The sequence below is a fragment of the Leopardus geoffroyi genome, chromosome E1, assembly GCF_018350155.1.
Source record: "Leopardus geoffroyi isolate Oge1 chromosome E1, O.geoffroyi_Oge1_pat1.0, whole genome shotgun sequence".
NCBI classification, from domain to species: domain Eukaryota; kingdom Metazoa; phylum Chordata; class Mammalia; order Carnivora; family Felidae; genus Leopardus; species Leopardus geoffroyi.
In genome coordinates, this window is record NC_059330.1 from 41,277,824 (window position 1) to 41,296,163 (window position 18,340).

Here is an 18,340-nt window from a genome sequence, read left to right on the forward strand (position 1 = left end):
GACTGAGCCACCCAGGCACCCCAATGTGTTTCTTTTTTGCTGGAAATTTCCATCGCTTCCAGTTTTGGTGGTTACATTCATGCTGCCATGAAGAGCTGACTGATGCCTTGTGATAGGGTCTCACAATTGGGATTTCTGAATTAAAAGAGCATGGCTATTCCATGTCTACTGATTAACATTAGCAATTGCTTTCAAAAAAGGTTGCACATAATTACATTCTGCCTCCAGAATGAGAAAGCCTGTTTCACAATGTGTTGGCCAGTATTAGGTATCATGTATCTGAGGAACATGGGCTAAAAAATGGCACTTGCCTGTCATTTTAATTGGCATCATTTGTTACTTGTATATACTGGCTTGCTGTAATAGTTCCTCTTTTGTGAATTTTCTGTTTCCATCCTTTGCTCATTTATCTGCTAGGCCCTTAATATTTTTCTCAATATTTTTCATCAATTTGTGTGAATGGTCTATTAAGGTGTTTTCCAGATGTGGAAAAGTTTTAAAGTTTTATGAAACCAAATCTTTCCTTTTTTTTCTTGGTGACTTATATTGCTTAGAAGGTTGTACTAAATAAATAAATAAATAAATAAATAAATAAATAAATAAATGTTAAAATTAAATTCTATTTTAAAAAAAAAAGACAGTTGTTCCCACTTCCAGAAATAACTTTCCTATTATTTTAAGTGTATGTGACCTTTCTATAACTGGTATTAAATGCAGTGTGTGGGACTAGATTGCTCTTCTCCTGGTATTGCTAACTAATTAGAGATTACAACCTTTTTCCTCTTGGGTCTTTCAGCATGACACCCCCTCCCCTCCAACACATACACAACCTGGAGGAGGTGAATGGAATCATCCCCAAAGAATTCTCACCTTGGCCTGGTTTGGCCGGTTCATAGTTCTACATTTCTTCCTGCTTGGCTGCCATCAACACCATCTCAGAAAGGTCCAGAGATGTAATGAGCTTCTAAAGCGAAGAGCATAGGGACACCTGGGTGGCTCAGTCGGTTGGGCGTCCGACTCCGCTCAGGTCATGATCTCCCAGTTAGTGGGTTCTGGCCCCACGTCGGGCTCTGTGCTGACAGCTTAGAGCCTGGAGCCTGCTTCCAGTTCTGTGTCTCCTCCTCTGTCCGCCCTTCCCATGCTCATGTCTTGCTCTGTCTCTCAATAATAAATATTTTTTTAAAAAACTAAATAAAAACAAAGAGAAGAGCATATAGAGATTACAACTAGGGATTTAGAAGTCTAGACTGCCTGGGTTCAAAACCTATCTTTGTCATTCCCCAGCTCTGACCTTGAACAAGTTGTTCAACTGCTCTGTGCCTTGTTTTCTTATTTATAAAATGAGAATAATAGTATATGTCACATAGAGTGATGTGATGATTAAATAAACTATTGATATTAAACACAAAGAGCAATGCCTGGCACTTAGTAAAGTGCCTGTGCCCTGCTGCTTGGGGAATATGTGACAGTCAGCATGCATAATGCTTGAGGGATTGTCAATAATGGACAAAATACCCTAAGTCATTGGGGTGCTTGGGTGGCTCATGTGGTTGAACATCAGTCTTGATTTTGGCTCAGGTCATGATCTCACAGTTGTGAGATCAAGCTCCACGTTGGGCTCTGCACTGGGCCTGGGGCCTGATTAAGATTCTCTCTCCCTCTACCGCTTATGTTCTGTCTCTCAAAAAACAGTACCCTAAGTCATCAATTCAATAAATATTTATTGAGGACCTACTATGTGCTAGTTACTCTTCTACCTCTGTAAGGATACACTAATGAACTGTTCTAGTAGTTTATATTCTGGAGGAGAGAATTTGACAATAAACTTATAAACAAATAAGATGATCGATAATGGTAGGTATTAAGGGTGGAATTGTGTCCCCACAAAATATGTTCAAGTCCTAACCCCCCAGTACCTGTGAATGTGGCCTGATTTGGAAATAGGGTCTTTGCTGATGATCAAGTCAATCAGGTCATTAGGTTGGGCCCTAATCCAATTTGACTGATGTCCTTTAAAAAGGGACAATCTGGATACAAAGATGGATGTGGGGGTGCCTGGGTGGCTCAGTCGGTTAAGCATCCATCTTCGGCTCAGGTCATGATCTCACGGTTCATGAGTTCAAGCCCCGCGTCAGGCTCCGTGCTGACAGCTTGGAGTCTGGAGCCTGCTTCGGATTCTGTGTCTCCCTCTCTGTCCCTCCCCTGCTCACACTCTGTCTCTGTCTCTGTTTCTCTCTCAAATAAACATTAAAAAAAAAAAAAGATGAGACTAGTCTACGGTCCTCCAACCCCACCACCATCTTCCTTGTCTTCTCCATCTGGCGTACTTAAAACAAACAAAACTGTGAGGTATAAAACACATATAGAAAAGGACAAAAATCCTAAATGTACAACTCAATGAATTTTCACAAATGAACACACCCATGTAACTGTCCCTCGACTCCCCTCCCCCATGTCCCCTTCCAATTGCTACTCACCCCAAGGGTAAACAATACCCTCAGTTCTAAAACACCATAGATTAGTTATGTTTTGAACGTCATGTAAATGGAATCATACATTATGTACTCAGTGGAGATGGGGGAGGGAGGGGTGATAAATGATTAGGGAAATGACTTTGCAGTGTGGGAGAGTAAACTTGTCAAGAGCATGCAGTAGGCTCTCAGGCAGTGTTGTGCACCCATTTGAGATCTGTGAACATGAATTTAAAGTGAGACCAGTCATCGGTGATCACGTTTGATTCACAAGCACCAAGAATGAACAGAGTTTGTTAAATATAGTGGTGCCCTCGACAATTGGTCGCTGAATAAATAAATAAAAAACGAGTGGAGTATTACATAAAACATTTGGATAGGAGAGGAAGGGAAATAAAGAAGGAATGTGTACCCTGTATCCGTCTTCTTACAACCTATCTGAAGACAAAATACAATTATTTGAGAACAAAGTCATATTTCGACAAGCACAAACATATTAAGTTTTCAACTTGAAGTTACTGATTCTGAAAGAAATGCAGGGTAATGGCATACTTAACATAGGATGAAGTTGATTTGGGAAAGGATTCCTGAGGTTCCAGATCAGAGTTCAAAAGTTACCAGGTGCAAAGTGTTAACAAAAAGCAGAGGTAAAAGAGAGAAAACCAGCAGACGTTAATAAGCAAGATCGGCAGTATGGGCTATGTTGTATGTAGTCTTGAAGAAATGGAAAAGGACTTTGAGTTTGGAAGCAGGGATGATAATAATTATATAGTTTAAGGAGTAACCTCTTCATGCTAAGCACTAGCAGGAAGCATATCTGACCGGTGGCTGCTATTTATCTGCTGCCTGCCTTGTGTTCAGACACTGTGCTAGCTCTTTCACATATTCGTAATTTCCAATATTCACAAACACAAGAGTTACATATTATTTATTCGTTACCAAAATTCCATTTTATGGATGGGGGATTTGAGACTCAGCGTTTCAGTCATCTTCCCCAAAATATCAGTTAGTAAGGAGTTGAGGTGGGATCTGCAGCTAGGTCTGATTCCGAAGACCCCAGTCAGTGGCACTTCATTTAACCGCGTATTCCCACCATCTCTCTTGTGCTTCCCACATTATTCCTGGCCTGCCCAGGAATAATGCTGAACGGCCAGAATGACCCCAAAATGTAAATCAGACGACCTGCCTTTGCACTTAATCCAAAGGGTTTTCCTAACAATCCTGCCACCCCACTCCCACCCACAGTTCACTAAGGAATCTTTCAATTTCTTCAACAGAACAACCTCTTCCCCTCCCCAGGGCATTTGCCTGTGCTGCATCTCTAAGTACCTTGTGCTTTCAGAGCCTCTTCCCCTCACTCTTCCCCAGTTAAACCCTTTACATCCTCTAGATCCTCGCTTGTCACACCATCTGAGAGGCTGTCCTTGTCCATTCTACGTAAAATCGACCCCTGGTGTTCTCTATGTCAGTCACTTGTTTCCTAATATTTACCATACTTTGCAATTATGTTGTCAGGTTATTTTCTAATGTCTTTCCCCAGTATTAAGACCCAGGAGGCCAGAGAACTTGAGGCTTGTTTACCTTTGATGTCCCAGAGATGTGCTTTTCAATACAGGAGTGTGGCACCTCTGAACTGAGATGCACAGTATGTATAAAACTCATACTGGATTTCGAAGACTCAGCATGAGAAAAGAGTGTACAAGATCTCATTCATATTTTTATATTGATGACATGTTAAAATGATAATGTTTGGATAAACTGGGTTGAAGCACTGATCAAAATTATTTTCACCTGTTTTACTTTTTAATGTGGCTACTATCTAATTTTAATTATATAAATAACATTATTTCTAGGCTCCGGGACAATGCTGTCCCACGGCCTAGTGCAGTGTGTTCTACTTTATTGAGTGAAAGCACGAATGTTAAGAGACAGACCGAATGAATGGATGAGTGAAGAGATACGGTCTCTGCCTTTTATTAGGAGAATGGATATGGCGTTTGTCGTGGAAGTCAGGAGATCTGGGTTCTGGTCCAGGATTTACTGGAAACACTGTGTAGCCTTGGACAAGCACTGCCCAACTCTGGGCGCCAACTTGCCCATCAGGCAGGCAGCTGTTCTCTGAGGTCTGGAAGTGTATGAGAGTAAGTGGCGGAGAAAGGCGGGGAAGCCTGGTACAACAGAACTTGTCTTCAGTTGGTTCTAGCCTAACACTAGAGCTTGGGCCGACGGGAGGAGGCAGCAAGAGTCACAGACTAGAACCCCCGAGCCCAGCGCCGGGACCGCCGGCTTCCTCGGTCCCACGTCACTGGGGCGCGACGGCGTTGTCCGTCCTGTCCTCGAGGCGGCTGCGGTTCAGAAGGTCCCTTCGGTGAAGGCGAGTGCCGAGCCGACAGAGGGTCAAACAGTACTCGAGTCTCTCTAATGTTCAGTTTTCAGCAAACTACCTTCTGCCGCCCTCCCCACTTCTCCACCCTTACCCGCTCAGGAAGCCGGGAGATAAGACTCCAGCCCGCCGCGTCCAGAGCTAGACCTCAGCGCGGCTGCGCAGGGCACATGCTCATCCTCGCCGGAGTCCCGGCGATTGGCTGTGACGTAACTTCCGGCGTGAGCGGCGAAAGCCGGGAGGGCGAGCGAGAGAGCGAGCAGGCAGCAGGCAGCAGGCGGGCGGGCGGACGGCACGGAGGGAGGGTGCAAGCGAGCAGTGAGTGAGCCAGCGAGGGCGGCCGAGTCCCTAGAACAGCCGAGATTCCTCCCGTCCCTCTGACCCCCTCCCCGGAGCCCACAGCGCCTCCGGTCTCCAGTGGAGCGGACACGGCCCGGCCCGGCCATGGCCTCGTTGCTGAAGGTGGATCAGGAAGTGAAGCTCAAGGTAGCGGCACCGGTCCGGGCCTCCTTACCCCTCGCTTCGATCTCCGAGCAGTCTGACCGGCTCCCCACTCCCCATGGCGTCTTTGTCTCCCTGGGGACACCAGCTCTGAGCTTCCGCTCGGCTCAGCCCAGCCCCCCACTCCCAGAGATGGCATCGGGGGAGAGGATATTAGAGGGTGGCCTTCTAAACCGCGTCTGGTGGTGGAGAGCCCCTGGGAGACCTCCGCTGACACGTGGTGGACTCAGCACTGTAGGCCAGTGACAGCTGGAAGTCCCCCAGCCCAGAAACGTCCCCCCCCTCCGGATGCTACCGCTGCTCTCCCCCTACCCTTGGCGTCAGGCCTGCCTGGTATCAAAGGCTGGGTCTGGATGGGGGTTGGCACGTTTGTGAGCTCACACCTCCCCTCTCTACCTGTCTTTTGTTTGCTCTCAAATTCAGACAGCTTCAGACACTGGAGGGAGGGTGGGAGGGAAGACAGGTGGGTGCTGCTCTTAAGCCCCGCTTCCCTCTCCCGAGATGGAGAAATGGATCCTCAAAAAAATAAAGTATTTACAGTCTGGGGGCCTCTCAGCTTCTCATTACAATTACAAGGTGAGGGGAAGACAGCTGGATTTGGGTTTTCCCATCCTGCCCTTACCTCTTTTGGCCAGGTACTGACTTGGCTGTTACTGAATTGCTCTCTTTGTTAATTTTAGGTTGATTCTTTCAGGGAGCGGATCACAAGTGAGGTGAGTACAATAAACAGAAACATATGTGTTGGTTGGTAGTTGGGAGTTTCCAAAGAAGAGATCTGTAGAGAGAGACCATCCCACAATTATTAATTGAGCTGTATTTTCCTTCATCTGTAGGCAGAAGACTTGGTGGCAAATTTTTTCCCAAAGAAGTTGTTAGAACTTGATAGTTTTTTGAAGGTGAGAGACCCTTTTCTTTTCTTCTGATTCCCCAATTTTTTTGGCACTGGTCTTTCAGTCAAATGGGACAAATCATGTGTTGATTCTATTTTGTTTTGTACTGTAAAACACTCTCATTTCTTGCCCTTCAAATGAAATACTTCTTTGTTCATTTTGAAAAGACTAATGTTGTTTTGGGGGTGGGTGTCTCTCTTTCAGGAACCAATCCTAAACATCCATGACCTAACTCAGATCCACTCAGACATGAATCTCCCAGTCCCTGACCCCATTCTTCTCACCAATAGCCACGATGGACTGGACGGTGTGAGTGTCCTGTGTTTTTCTTTGTATTCTGAAGCAATAGGTTCTCTATTCTCTGTTCTCTATTTCCTGGTCAGTTTGAACATGTACGAGGAGACAGCGGGATTCGGATCTAGGAACAAGGGCTCTTACAGACATGATGATTCCAGTACACCCCTTTTCAACCCTAATTTTCATTTATAGCATGAAGTGTATAACCTAATGCTCCACTGTCCTGGAGTGAGTTCCAAATAGGACTAATAGCTACAGGTTCCCTCAAGTTATCTGGTCTGTCCCTCTAGCTCTAAGCAAGATTTTTCTTACCCATCCGAATGTCTTGAGCATTGTTTACAGGATGAGTAGTTCTTGCTATAGAATTGTAGTCCCTGTCTTTGCCCCTGCATCTTTAGCACCTAGCGCTTGTCAAGTTGTTCGTTCACATTTTAAAATAACACTGATAACACTGTATTGTTGTTTGAATTACTGTCTCATCGATAGAGCTTGCAATTCTAGAAAGCAGAAACTGTCTTAATCATCTGTATCCCCAACACTTAGTACTGTACCTGCTACATGTATTAAGTGCTAAATACATGTTCGTTGATTGAATATTGTGCTTCTTTGTGGAACCAGAAGATTTGTACATATTCCCTTAATTATCCTCATCTTGCATTTAATGGTTCGTTTTCCCTGTTGTGTATAGTATCCACCCCCTCCCCTAATTGCTTAATGTGTTATTTGAAAGGAAAAAGTGTAAGTTGTTTTGTGGCAAGAATGTTTTCTTAAAGCCTTGTGTGTGCTTAGTAAATTGTGCATAAATTAATAAAAAAACTTATGGGGCCAAAGAAGGGATTGGACTTGCTTGAAGGGTGACTTGTGATGGGGGTATGTCAAGAGCAGGCTAATTCCTGTCTCTGTGTCCTTAGCCCACTTACAAGAAGCGAAGGCTGGATGAGTGTGAAGAGGCCTTCCAAGGTAAGAGCCTGCCCCACCTTACCCACTCCCTGGCTAGCAACCTGAGCAGGAGGATTGGGTCTGGTGGTCTCCTGGTCAGGAGATAGAATCAGATTTTATTTTTCAGAGTTAGCATTCTCAGATTCTCCAAACATAATCATTATTTAGCACCCAAAACCTAATTTCCCAATAAACAGAGAGGGTTTAACGTAGTGTGGACTGCCAAGGGAAAGAGATTAGAAGTGGCTACACATCTCAGATTTTTCACAGAAGTCCCAGTTTTGTGTTATTTTCTCTTCCTTAGTAATATTGGTACATTAAATCTTTAGAGCATATTTTAATTTCTTTATTCTTCAGACTTTGGTTATACTTTAGACACTCCTTTGCTAATACGTACATTTTCTCTTTTTGATTCTCTTGGTGGTGTCATGGTTTGCAGATAGGGTTGTGATAGATAAAAGGCAGAGGTCATAGCATCTCATGGGTTTGGGAAGAAGAGAGAAAGGTGGGGGGTGTTAATGTCCTCCCTACCCCAAGCATTTGACCTTCGTGTCCCTGCCAGGAACCAAGGTGTTTGTGATGCCCAATGGGATGCTAAAAAGCAACCAGCAGCTGGTGGACATTATTGAGAAAGTGAAACCTGAGATCCGGCTGCTGATTGAGAAATGCAACACGGTGAGGCGGGGGCTTGTGACCTATGGGCTGACCCCATAGCCCCAGACGCAAATAGCCTGGCTTGAACTGAAAAATGTTGGATGTGCATTGGGAGGCATGGACGTTATAGGGGGGTTGGCACATTAAGTGTCTTGGCTCTTGTGCTTCTGGCATGTGACCCTAGCGGCATGGATTGTATACTTTCATGGCTTCAGCAGAAAAGGCAAGGGTCCTCATTTATATACTGTATTATTTATCATATGTATTCTGGTCCCCTCACCCTCCAGGTCAAAATGTGGGTACAGCTCCTGATTCCTAGGATAGAAGATGGGAACAACTTTGGGGTGTCCATTCAGGTAACGTGCTCGTATTACAAACTGGAGAGGAAGGTTTGGGAGGTTTACTTTCCTTTCCCCTGCTTTGCCTGTTTTCCCTTTCCCTTTGGTCTGCTCTCTGGGTGACTTGGAAGTGACTTGACCCACTTGGTTTTTTTTAGGAGGAGACAGTTGCAGAACTAAGAACTGTTGAGAGTGAAGCTGCATCTTATCTGGACCAGATTTCTAGGTAGGGCTGCTTGGGCCTGGCCCAGGAATCAGGGACTGGTGACGTGGCAAGCACTGTCCAGGGTCTCCTGCAGCTTCCTCCTCTTCTCTCTCCTTCCAGATATTATATTACAAGAGCCAAATTGGTTTCTAAAATAGCTAAATATCCCCATGTGGTAAGTAAGGGTTTGGGGGTCTGAGGGTGGAAGTGGAAGGAGAGGGAGACCGTTTCTGGGCAAGAGCTGCCTGTGCGCAGTCTGGCGTCGGGAACTAGCCTGTTCTCTGCCCTCCTTTCAGGAGGACTATCGCCGCACCGTGACAGAGATTGATGAGAAAGAATATATCAGCCTTCGACTCATCATATCAGAGTTAAGGAATCAATATGTAAGTAGCCTGACATATTATCTGACTGCCCACGGTCACCCTGGCTATTAGTTCTGGGGATCATTTTCTTGCTGTGCTCTGGGGGTCAAGACAGGGGATGGAGTACGATAAAATGAGTAGGATAAATTCTCATCAACTGAGTGTTGAGAACCATGAAATCTTTGGGAGCACGTAGTTGGGGACCCCCTTTCTCTTTGGGCAGCAGGGAGTGCAGTGCAGTGTAGGCGTGAAGATTCGGGCATTAGAGTCAGACAGGCTTAGGTTCAGAACCAATTCCTCCTGTAATCTGTGGCCTTGGGCAGGTTGTTGAACCTAAAACTCCAGTTTCTTCATCTCTAAGATGAAACTTAGAGTATCTACAGCACCCAGGTGGTTTTTAAAAGTGAGTGAAATAGGGGCGCCTGGGTGGCTCATTCGGTTAAGTGTCTTGACTTTGGCTCAGGTTGTGATCTCGCAGTTCATTGGTTTGAGCCCTGCGTCGAGTTCTGTGCTGACAGCTCGGAGCCTGGAGCCTGCTTTGGATTCCGTGTCTCCCACTCTCTCTCTCTGCCCCTCCCCCTGCTCACACTATGTCTCTCACTCTCTCAAAAATAAACATTTTTTAAAAAATGAGTGAAATAACACATCAAAGACCCAGTATAATTGTTAGTACATTAGGTGCTCAGTAAATGTTAGTTGTTGCTAGACACTTGGGTCCTGGGAAGTACCCGGGAATCCCGTGTGTGGGTATTAGAGAGGGGAGGTGGCCACCCTGAATTTGCATTCCGGTGAGTGAGATTGGGATTATGCGTATGATTGCCTAGGGATTTGTGGTTGGTATCTTGTTTCCTTGGGAAGTTGGGGTGGAATAAATGTGTGATTTTCTGACCTTTTCTCCCAGGTCACTCTACATGACATGATCCTGAAAAATATCGAGAAGATCAAACGGCCCCGGAGCAGCAATGCAGAGACACTGTACTGAGGCCAGGGCCAGGGCCAGGGGACTCTGTGAGTCTGGCTCAAGACCGACATTGCCTTGGTTTGTTACATGACTATCGTGATGGGGAAACTGGCTGGAAATAGTAATCACACCTCTCTCTGTTTTTAGTTAGAGTCTAATGAAACTCTCATGTAGTTCTGTGACGTGTTTACCTCTTTTTTCAGGCCTCAGGAACTCTTCTATTTCCTTCCCTAATACCCTACACCCGACCTGTCCTAATTTCTGGAGAACTCCAGGTTTGTGTGTGCAGGATATCAGCACAAGAATATTTGTGTTTTCTCTCCCTGCCCTTTCCCTCCTGTGTCTTGGGCTTTGTGTTTTTTTCCTTCTTTTGATTAGTTGATTAGAAGCTGAGGGAACTGGAAGGAAAGTGCTAGGTGTTTTTTAGGAACTGGAGTCGGGGGGGACCAGCTCCTCTCCTCTGACATAAGGTTAGTGTCTCTTGCCACTGTGTGGGACATTGGATCCTCCCTCCCACAGTTTCCCTGGTAATGACTTAGGGTTTCCCATTCACATACCTCCCACCTTGAACCTGATCATGACAAGAAACACCTTAGGCCTTCAGCCAAATCCCTAGCTCCTTGAGATGTTTTTATAACTAGGATTTTCACATACACATATGTGTGTGGTATACACAGACAGACAGAGCATATGCCTTCCTACTCTGTTACCTGATTTCCCCATCCCTTCATCATCTGTGGTGTTGTCCCATACACCCCCCCCCCCCAATCCCATGAACCCTGTCACACATCATTCAGAAAGTGATAGTTGTCTTAGTCCTCACCCCCCAGGGCCCTTTGTTTTGCTATTATAGCCTCTTGGTGCCCAGAGGCTGGTAAGTTGGAGGAGAGCTAAGAGATGAGAAGCAGAGGATTTGGGGAAGGCCCCTTTCTCTGTGACTCGGGTCCTTTTGGGCGTTATTGCAAAGGATGGTCCTCTGACTCCTGGTTGCCTCTTCCCAGGCCAGTTGTAAATGGGGTGGGGCTGTCTGCAGCTGTGAGGGCCAGATGCTGCTGCTCCTGCTGGGCTTTCCTATGGGAAAAATATTTCTCTTATTTATAGTATTGTGCTTCCAAGGAAAGCAGCACCTGTGTGTGTGTGTATGTGTGTGTGCGTGCACACGTGCACGTGCGCATTGTGTGTATGTGAAAATCTGCTGGGCAAGTCAAAACTATAGAAGAGTTGCCTATCTCTCTAATCTTCCAGAGATATCACTTGATACAGCTTTTCTGTTAGCCGTCATCAAACCCCCACTTTTTCATTCTGCCACTACTGGAGAGTCCGTATCTGCAGTCAGCCTGCCAGTGACTCTCAGTATCTGTTTCTGACTTTTATTCTTCCCCTGTCTCCTTGCCTTCAACCCCAATCACATTTCCGCCCAGATGCATCATTTTTACTCCCAGTATGCTGTAGAGAAGGAGTCAGGATGCTGCCTTCCCATGAATAGTACTCAGTAACAAACCAATTGCATTTTAGTTGGGCAGTGCCCCTACCCACCCTCCAGATCCCTTCCAGCTGAAACCCTTCCCTACTGCCACCATGTGTTTCTCAGTTTCCCTTTTTGTTTGTTGGATTATTCTGCCCTTTCTTCTCACTCTACCACCCTTGGATCGTAATGTAAAATTCTTTTACCATGTCAAGAAATTATTAAAAATGCAGGTACTTTGACCTCTTTCTAAAGCTGCAGATCCTGGTGCGATACTCTGGTGACTAGGGACCTACCCGTACTCAAGTGCGTGCACATGGGCACACCCACCTCCACATACACCGCCAGCCACCCTGTTGGGGATTTTTATACCAATTGAGCTCTTTTCCCTAAAATAATGGGAAGACTGAGATTTCTGCCAACCCAGAGGCCGGGGTGGTCCTTCATTTGTGTTCAGTCTGAATTAACGTGAAAGTTTGCTCTTCCCGAACCTAAGCTGCTTGTCTCTCTCCTTTCAAGATCCCAGCTCCTTCCTCTCTTCCTTGGTGATACCCATGAACTGCCAGTAGAGGCCACTCTAGTTCCACGTGTGGGGAATCACCTGGCTCAAGGCACACCCTACCCTGTCATTTTCTATACCTTATACTAATTTTCCCCACTGAGTAGTGGCTTAAATTTCTTGAGGAGATACCAGGGACTCCTGGTTTTGGTTTTCCAATGACTTGGAGGGCTGTTTAGGACTCTAGCTGAAATAAAGTTTCCTTAACTTCTACCTTGCAAAGTAGCCTTCTGGTATCCAGCGATCCCCTCATTGTCTGCAGAAAGAGATTTGAGATCTTGAACAGAGGAGGAACATTTGCTGTATTTGGTTTCAGAGCTTGGTACCAGTAGCTAACAGTTTTTGAATGCCTCCCCTGTGTTGGGCTCTGTTAAGCACGTTATGTGCATGACCGTGTTTCATTTTCATGAATCTTGGGTAGATTACCCCTTCTTTGTAGGTGGGAACACTGAAACTCATGATAAGTGACTCCTCTGAGGTCCCACAGCTTAGGGATGGGGTGGTGGCGGTTGGTGTACAAATCCGACTGCTGAGCCCAGGTGCTCACTGCTTCTGTCCCACTAACTAGGTGGGAGGCCTGATATTACAAAGCAGGGGCTTGGCCTTTGGCAGCTGGCCAAGTGCTTCTTGCTGAACTGGGTCCTGGGAATATCGGGGGTAGTGCCCGCTAGGAGGTAGGAAAATGGATAGTTCCGTGCCTGCTTGTAGCACACAGCACTTCACTGGGCATCTGAGATCTGCATTCTGCCTCAGACCCATTCTGAGTGAAACGTAGAGCTTACAGTTAATCCCTTGAGTCTAGTCTAAGTGATAGTGATCAGAACTCTTACCAGTGCTGCCACCAGGAGTTCAGGGGCAGGGGACAGGCTGTGCACGTGGATGTAGTGCCTTGAGCCAAACCACGGAACAGAAAATTGGAACAGAATTATATAAATTAAAGTCAGAAATTTCCTGTCCAGCCCACAGGGTGGAGTTTTCTCCATTCCTATCCATCCTACTGAATATAAACCCTGATTTGATGTCAGTAGGGGGAAGGAGCAGCTGGTAGGACTCACATTTCAGCTTTCTGAGTTCACCATGAATCTCAAGGTAGTCCTTGTGTTCCTGGCACTGTCCCTCATTACCATCTTTGCCCTGGCCTATGTTTTGCTGACCAGCCAAGGTGGCTCCAGCCAGCCTCCCCGCTGCCCCTCTGTATCCCCCAGTGCCCAGCCCCGGACACCCCCCAGCCAGAGCCAGCTGTTTGCAGACCTGAGCCCAGAGGAGCTGACGGCTGTGATGAGCTTCCTGACCCAGCAGCTGGGGCCAGGCCTGGTGGACGCAGCCCAGGCCCGCCCCTCGGACAACTGCGTCTTCTCGGTGGAGCTGCAGCTGCCCCCCAAGGCTGCTGCCCTGGCCCACCTGGACAGGGGGAGTCCCCCGCCCGCCCGGGAGGCACTGGCCATCGTCTTCTTTGGCGGACAACCCCAGCCCAACGTGAGTGAGCTGGTGGTGGGGCCGCTGCCGCACCCCTCCTACCTGCGGGATGTGACGGTGGAGCGTCACGGGGGCCCCCTGCCCTATCACCGACGCCCCATGCTGGGAGCGGAGTTTGCCCAGATGTGGAAACATTTGAAGGAGGTGGAGCTACCCAAGGCACCAGTCTTTCTGGCTTCTGTCTTCAACTACAATGGCTCCACTCTGGCACCTCTGCATGCCACCCCCAGTGGCTTGCGCTCAGGGGACCGTGCTACCTGGATAGCCCTCTACCATAACATCTCAGGTGTTGGGATTTTCCTTCACCCAGTGGGGCTGGAGCTACTGCTGGACCACAGGGCCCTGGACCCTGCCCGCTGGGCTGTCCAGCGGGTCTTCTACCTTGGGCGCTACTATGCAGACTTGGGCCAGCTGGAGTGGGAGTTTAAGGCTGGCCGGCTGGAAGTTGCTAGAATTCCTCTACCCCTGCCGGATGGGGCTTCATCCCTGAAGTCCCGAGCCCCCCCAGGTCCTCTCCCCCCTCTTCAGTTCTCACCTCAGGGCTCCCGATACAGTGTGCAAGGGAACCTGGTGGCGTCCTCCCTCTGGACATTTACGTTTGGTCATGGGGTGTTCAGCGGCATGAGGATTTTTGATATTCGGTTCAAAGGCGAGCGAGTGGCCTACGAAGTCAGTGTCCAGGAGTGTGTGTCTGTCTATGGTGCCGATTCACCCAAGACAATGATGACCCGATACTTGGATAGCAGCTATGGACTTGGCCGTCACAGCCGGGGCTTGGTTCGGGGAGTGGACTGCCCCTATCAATCTACGATGGTGGACATCCACATATTAATGGGCACTGGGGCAGTCCAGCTGCTCCCGGGTGCTGTATGTGTGTTTGAGGAGGCCCAAGGACTACCCCTTCGGAGGCACCACAATCACCTTGAGAGTTATTTCTATGGTGGTTTGGCTGGCTCGGCCCTTGTAGTCAGGTCTGTGTCATCCGTAGGCAACTATGACTACATTTGGGACTTTGTATTGCACCCAAATGGGGCTCTGGAAGGGCGGGTCCATGCCACAGGCTATATCAACACGGCTTTCCTGAGTGGGGGTGAGGAGAGCCTCCTCTTTGGGAACCGCGTGGGCGAACGAGTGCTGGGGGCCGTGCACACGCATGCCTTCCACTTCAAGCTGGACCTGGACGTGGCAGGTGAGTGCTTGGGTGAGGATTGAGAGTTGGGGTGGAGGAGAGGGAAGGGAGACCCCCAAATCAAGCCACAAGCAGAGAGTGTCATGCTAGCACCACGATATATTGTGGCAACAGAGAGGGACTGGTGTGTATTCAACTGCAGTCAGCCCGAAACACCGGGCTGACCTGGCACAAGAGGAGGGATGCCCTCACCCGGCTCCCCTGACTTGCTGTGAAACTAGCGATTGTGAAACTAGTTTAAATGCAATGGCTGTGCCTGGCTGCCTTAGTCTCGAGTGACTCCGCGGGTAGTGAATTTGCCCCGTCATTTGGGGCTGGAGTTGGGGCTCTGAGATTTTCCTAACGGATTCTGAGGGTCAGTGGTTATGGGGAAAGCAGGAAAAGGAAACAGTCTAACAAGGTTTTCAGAGTAGAGGTGGTCCTGGGGCATAAGAAGGGTGGGGACACTAGTTGGGGGTTGCCTCACAGGATTTCGTAAAACTAGACAGAGTACAGTGGCCCCACCATCCTCCTGAGGAGGGTCATTTCATCTCTGCCAGCACATGTCATAACCAGCCCTCCAGTGACACAGCAGGCATGTAAGTCGTGCTGCAAGTGTAGAAAGGGATTTCTCAAGTGGGCTCAAAGCAGAGAGGACTTACTGTTCCTGGCAGATTTTTATCAAGAACAAAATAACTAACTTACTAAATCAAAGACTAGGAGACCCAGAAAGGAAAATAGAAGTCTCCGGCCCTTTGGCCTAAGGAGGGTGGGGGGAGATAGGACAAGAAGGGACTGGCCAAGTATAATGCTCTGTAACTACACATCTTGTGACACATTTTCTTATCCTCTTGATTATAAAGACATGATTTGGGGTGGGAGGAAAACTAAGAACATTCCATGTTTGAAATGAGCATATTAATTAACTATTCTTTGACGTATTTGGATCAGGACTTTTCTGATGTGAAGTTTCTCTTGAGCGTTTCTGGTATTAAAGAGCCTGTCTAGGGGTCCCTATAGTGCGCAGCCCAGGCGCCTGCGTACAGACAGCCTGCAGAGGCACTGGGCTCGGTGCAGCGCTCTGTGCACCATGCCAGATGCCTTCACGATAGGTCCTGTTTAAAGGAACGGACAGCCTGAGTCTGCAGAAAGAGTATATGCATGTGCCAAGTGGGAAGAGGAGTGTACATTATGAGTGCAATCGAATCCCGGGGAGGTTTCAGCCAATATAAAATCTAAATCGACTCACTTCTGAAAAAGAAAAACCAAAGTGGTCCCCACCTTGTGGAGAAAGGAAGCGAAATATCAGAGCTGGGAGAAATATGCAGAGCACCCTGGGAAGGGGATTGGGTGTTTCCAGCCAGCTTCTCAAAGACAAATCTCTCTTTCATAGTTAACAAGAGTGTAACTAGCCACCTGCATATTCTTGTCCACTTACAGAGCTCAGCCACAGAACAGCTCTTACTATGCCCGCTGTAGAGATTCAGAAAGAATCAGAAGAGCCAAGAATTGGTCCAAGATCTACTAGGTAGACCAGTTGCTAATAGAACTTTCTGCAGTGATGGATATTCTCCATCTACGTTGTCGGATACGTTAGCCACTAATCACGTGGCAACTGAGCACTCAAAATGTGGCTGGTGTGACTGAGGAACTGCATTTTTAACTTAAATGGGTCTAGCCATTTGTGATCTTAACCGTACTGAACAGGGCAGGTTCAAAGAAGATGGGCCAGCACTCGAATCCAGACCTGGGTCCCAGCACAGAGTGCTCTCTGATGAGCTCTGCTGCCCCTTGTGAGGCCAGTGCAGTGGGCATCGTGGGGGAACCAAGGGACCGTCTCACCTGGTGTGGACCTCCTTTCCCTCCTCCTCCCCCTGGCAGGGCTGAAAAACTGGGTGGTAGCTGAAGACGTGGTGTTTAAACCTGTGGCAGCCCCTTGGAGTCCAGAGCACCAACTGCAGCGCCCACAGCTGACTCGGCAGGTCCTGGGAAGGGAGGACCTGACAGCTTTTTCCTTGGGAAACCCCCTTCCCCGCTACCTTTATCTGGCTAGCGACCAGACTAATGTCTGGGGTCACCAGCGCGGGTACCGAATCCAGATCCACAGCCCCCTCGGCATTCACATGCCCCTGGAGAGCGACATGGAGAGGGCCCTCAGCTGGGGGAGGTGAGGAGGGCTCTGGGCACTGGGTGGTAGGGAAGGACTGGTCCGCTTCCCCATCCCAGCTCTTGGAGACCCCAACTCACTACCCTTAGCTTACCATTCACCCCCCTACCTCTAAGATCCAAGTAGATATGGAATGGGGAGTGGTCTCACACAGAATCTGATCCAAAAGACTTCTAGGCCAGTAACGGACCCTGACATTTTCTGACACCACCTTCCTTCAACATTCCTGGTCAGATACCAGCTCGTGGTGACCCGGAGGAAGGAGGAGGAATCACAGAGCAGCAGCATCTATTACCAGAATGACATCTGGACACCCACCATGGCCTTTGCTGACTTCATCAACAATGAGACCCTCTTAGGAGAGGTTGGTAGCCCTAGAGGCAGAGGAGAGGGTCAATTTATGCCCAATGTCTTGGCTGCCCAGTCCCTGACCGTAGGTTGGAGGGCATGGTAGGTTTCCAGTTCTCAGATTCAGGGGCCAACAAGGGTCATTCCTCTTGGGGTGAGATTAGCTCTGAGACCCTGACCACTCCAACGCTTCTCACAGGATCACCCCGCCTACAGTGTGGGTCCAGGGCTGGGCAGAGGTGGAAGCAAGGCTGAGGCTAGGGGCTGGGCATCGTGGCTGAGGGGGGTGGTTCTCTGGGTCTTGCCTCCAAAGTCTTTCAGCCTCTTCCTCTTCCTGCAGGACCTGGTGGCTTGGGTTACAGCCAGCTTCCTGCATATCCCCCATGCTGAGGATGTCCCCAACACTGTGACTCTGGGGAACAGAGTTGGCTTCTTGCTCCGACCCTATAACTTCTTTGATGAGGATCCTTCCATCTTCTCCCCTGGCAGCGTCTACTTTGAGAAGGACCAGGATGCTGGGCTCTGCAGTGTCAACCCTGTGGCCTGTGTCCCCCACCTGGCGGCCTGTGTCCCAGACTTGCCCCCTTTCTTTTACCAGGACTTTTAGCCCCAAGGGTGTGGTGGGACATGGAGGGAGGTTGCTGAGATGTTTGTACCTTTCTCTCTGTTCTCTCTTCCTGCTCCCTTGACTCTTACCTATTAATGTTCCTTAGGAAACAGCCTCCCATACTATACCCTTATATATCCCCTCCATTAATTCCTATTTTCAGTTCATTTTAAATGATGAATTTATACAAATGATATTATTAAAATATTCAAGCAAAAACATCACAATTCTACCACTCAGAAATAGCTAGTGTTCACATTTGGTGAATGTTATGCCAGACATTTCTTTATGCATATGCATCGAAATGGAAGAATAGATGGAATTTTGTAAAAATAGATGGTGTGTGTGATTTATAATAAAAGGTATTACAAGATTTTTATTGCTTGAATTTCTTCTATTTGACTTTTGAAGTATCTAGAATCTGGCTTCCCCCCTCTCCCCCCCCCCAGCCCCCGTGCCCCCTCCAACCCTCCCTCCCCCCCCCCCCCCCCCCCGGGGAATATTAAGGACTCTGGCTAAGGAAATTAGCAATGGAAGAAGAGAGGGCAA

General features: G+C 48.0%; 2 protein-coding genes across 6 annotated transcripts in view; both read left to right on the forward strand.

Annotated features, from left to right (window-relative positions):
- The first annotated feature begins 4,703 nt into the window (after nt 1–4,703).
- On the forward strand, nt 4,704–11,726 carry PSME3 (proteasome activator subunit 3). 2 transcript variants are annotated; one of them, XM_045488989.1, is made up of 11 exons: nt 4,704–5,340; nt 6,036–6,068; nt 6,189–6,251; nt 6,450–6,554; nt 7,454–7,502; nt 8,044–8,156; nt 8,423–8,491; nt 8,632–8,699; nt 8,799–8,853; nt 8,975–9,061; nt 9,942–11,726. In XM_045488989.1, the coding sequence occupies exons 1-11, from the start codon at nt 5,299–5,301 to the stop codon at nt 10,020–10,022; spliced, it is 765 nt and encodes a 254-aa protein (XP_045344945.1). In that variant the 5' UTR covers nt 4,704–5,298; the 3' UTR covers nt 10,023–11,726. The 2 variants fall into 2 exon arrangements, with proteins under 2 accessions (XP_045344945.1, XP_045344944.1); XM_045488988.1 differs by lacking the exon at nt 4,704–5,340 and adding an exon at nt 5,828–5,931.
- A 514-nt stretch (nt 11,727–12,240) lies between these two features.
- Nucleotides 12,241–18,340, forward strand: part of LOC123603754 (retina-specific copper amine oxidase) — a 28,538-nt gene continuing 22,438 nt past the window's right edge. The window contains exons 1-4 of one of the 4 annotated variants that reach the window (XM_045488982.1): nt 12,241–14,690; nt 16,110–16,197; nt 17,071–17,200; nt 17,525–18,164. In XM_045488982.1, coding sequence (XP_045344938.1) covers nt 13,103–14,690; nt 16,110–16,197; nt 17,071–17,200; nt 17,525–17,791 — 2,073 coding nt within the window. In that variant the 5' untranslated portion in view covers nt 12,241–13,102 and the 3' untranslated portion in view covers nt 17,792–18,164. Of the gene's footprint in view, nt 14,691–16,109; nt 16,198–16,550; nt 16,837–17,070; nt 17,201–17,524; nt 18,165–18,340 lie in introns of those variants that run through there. The other 3 variants (XM_045488979.1, XM_045488980.1, XM_045488978.1) reach the window with 3 other exon arrangements.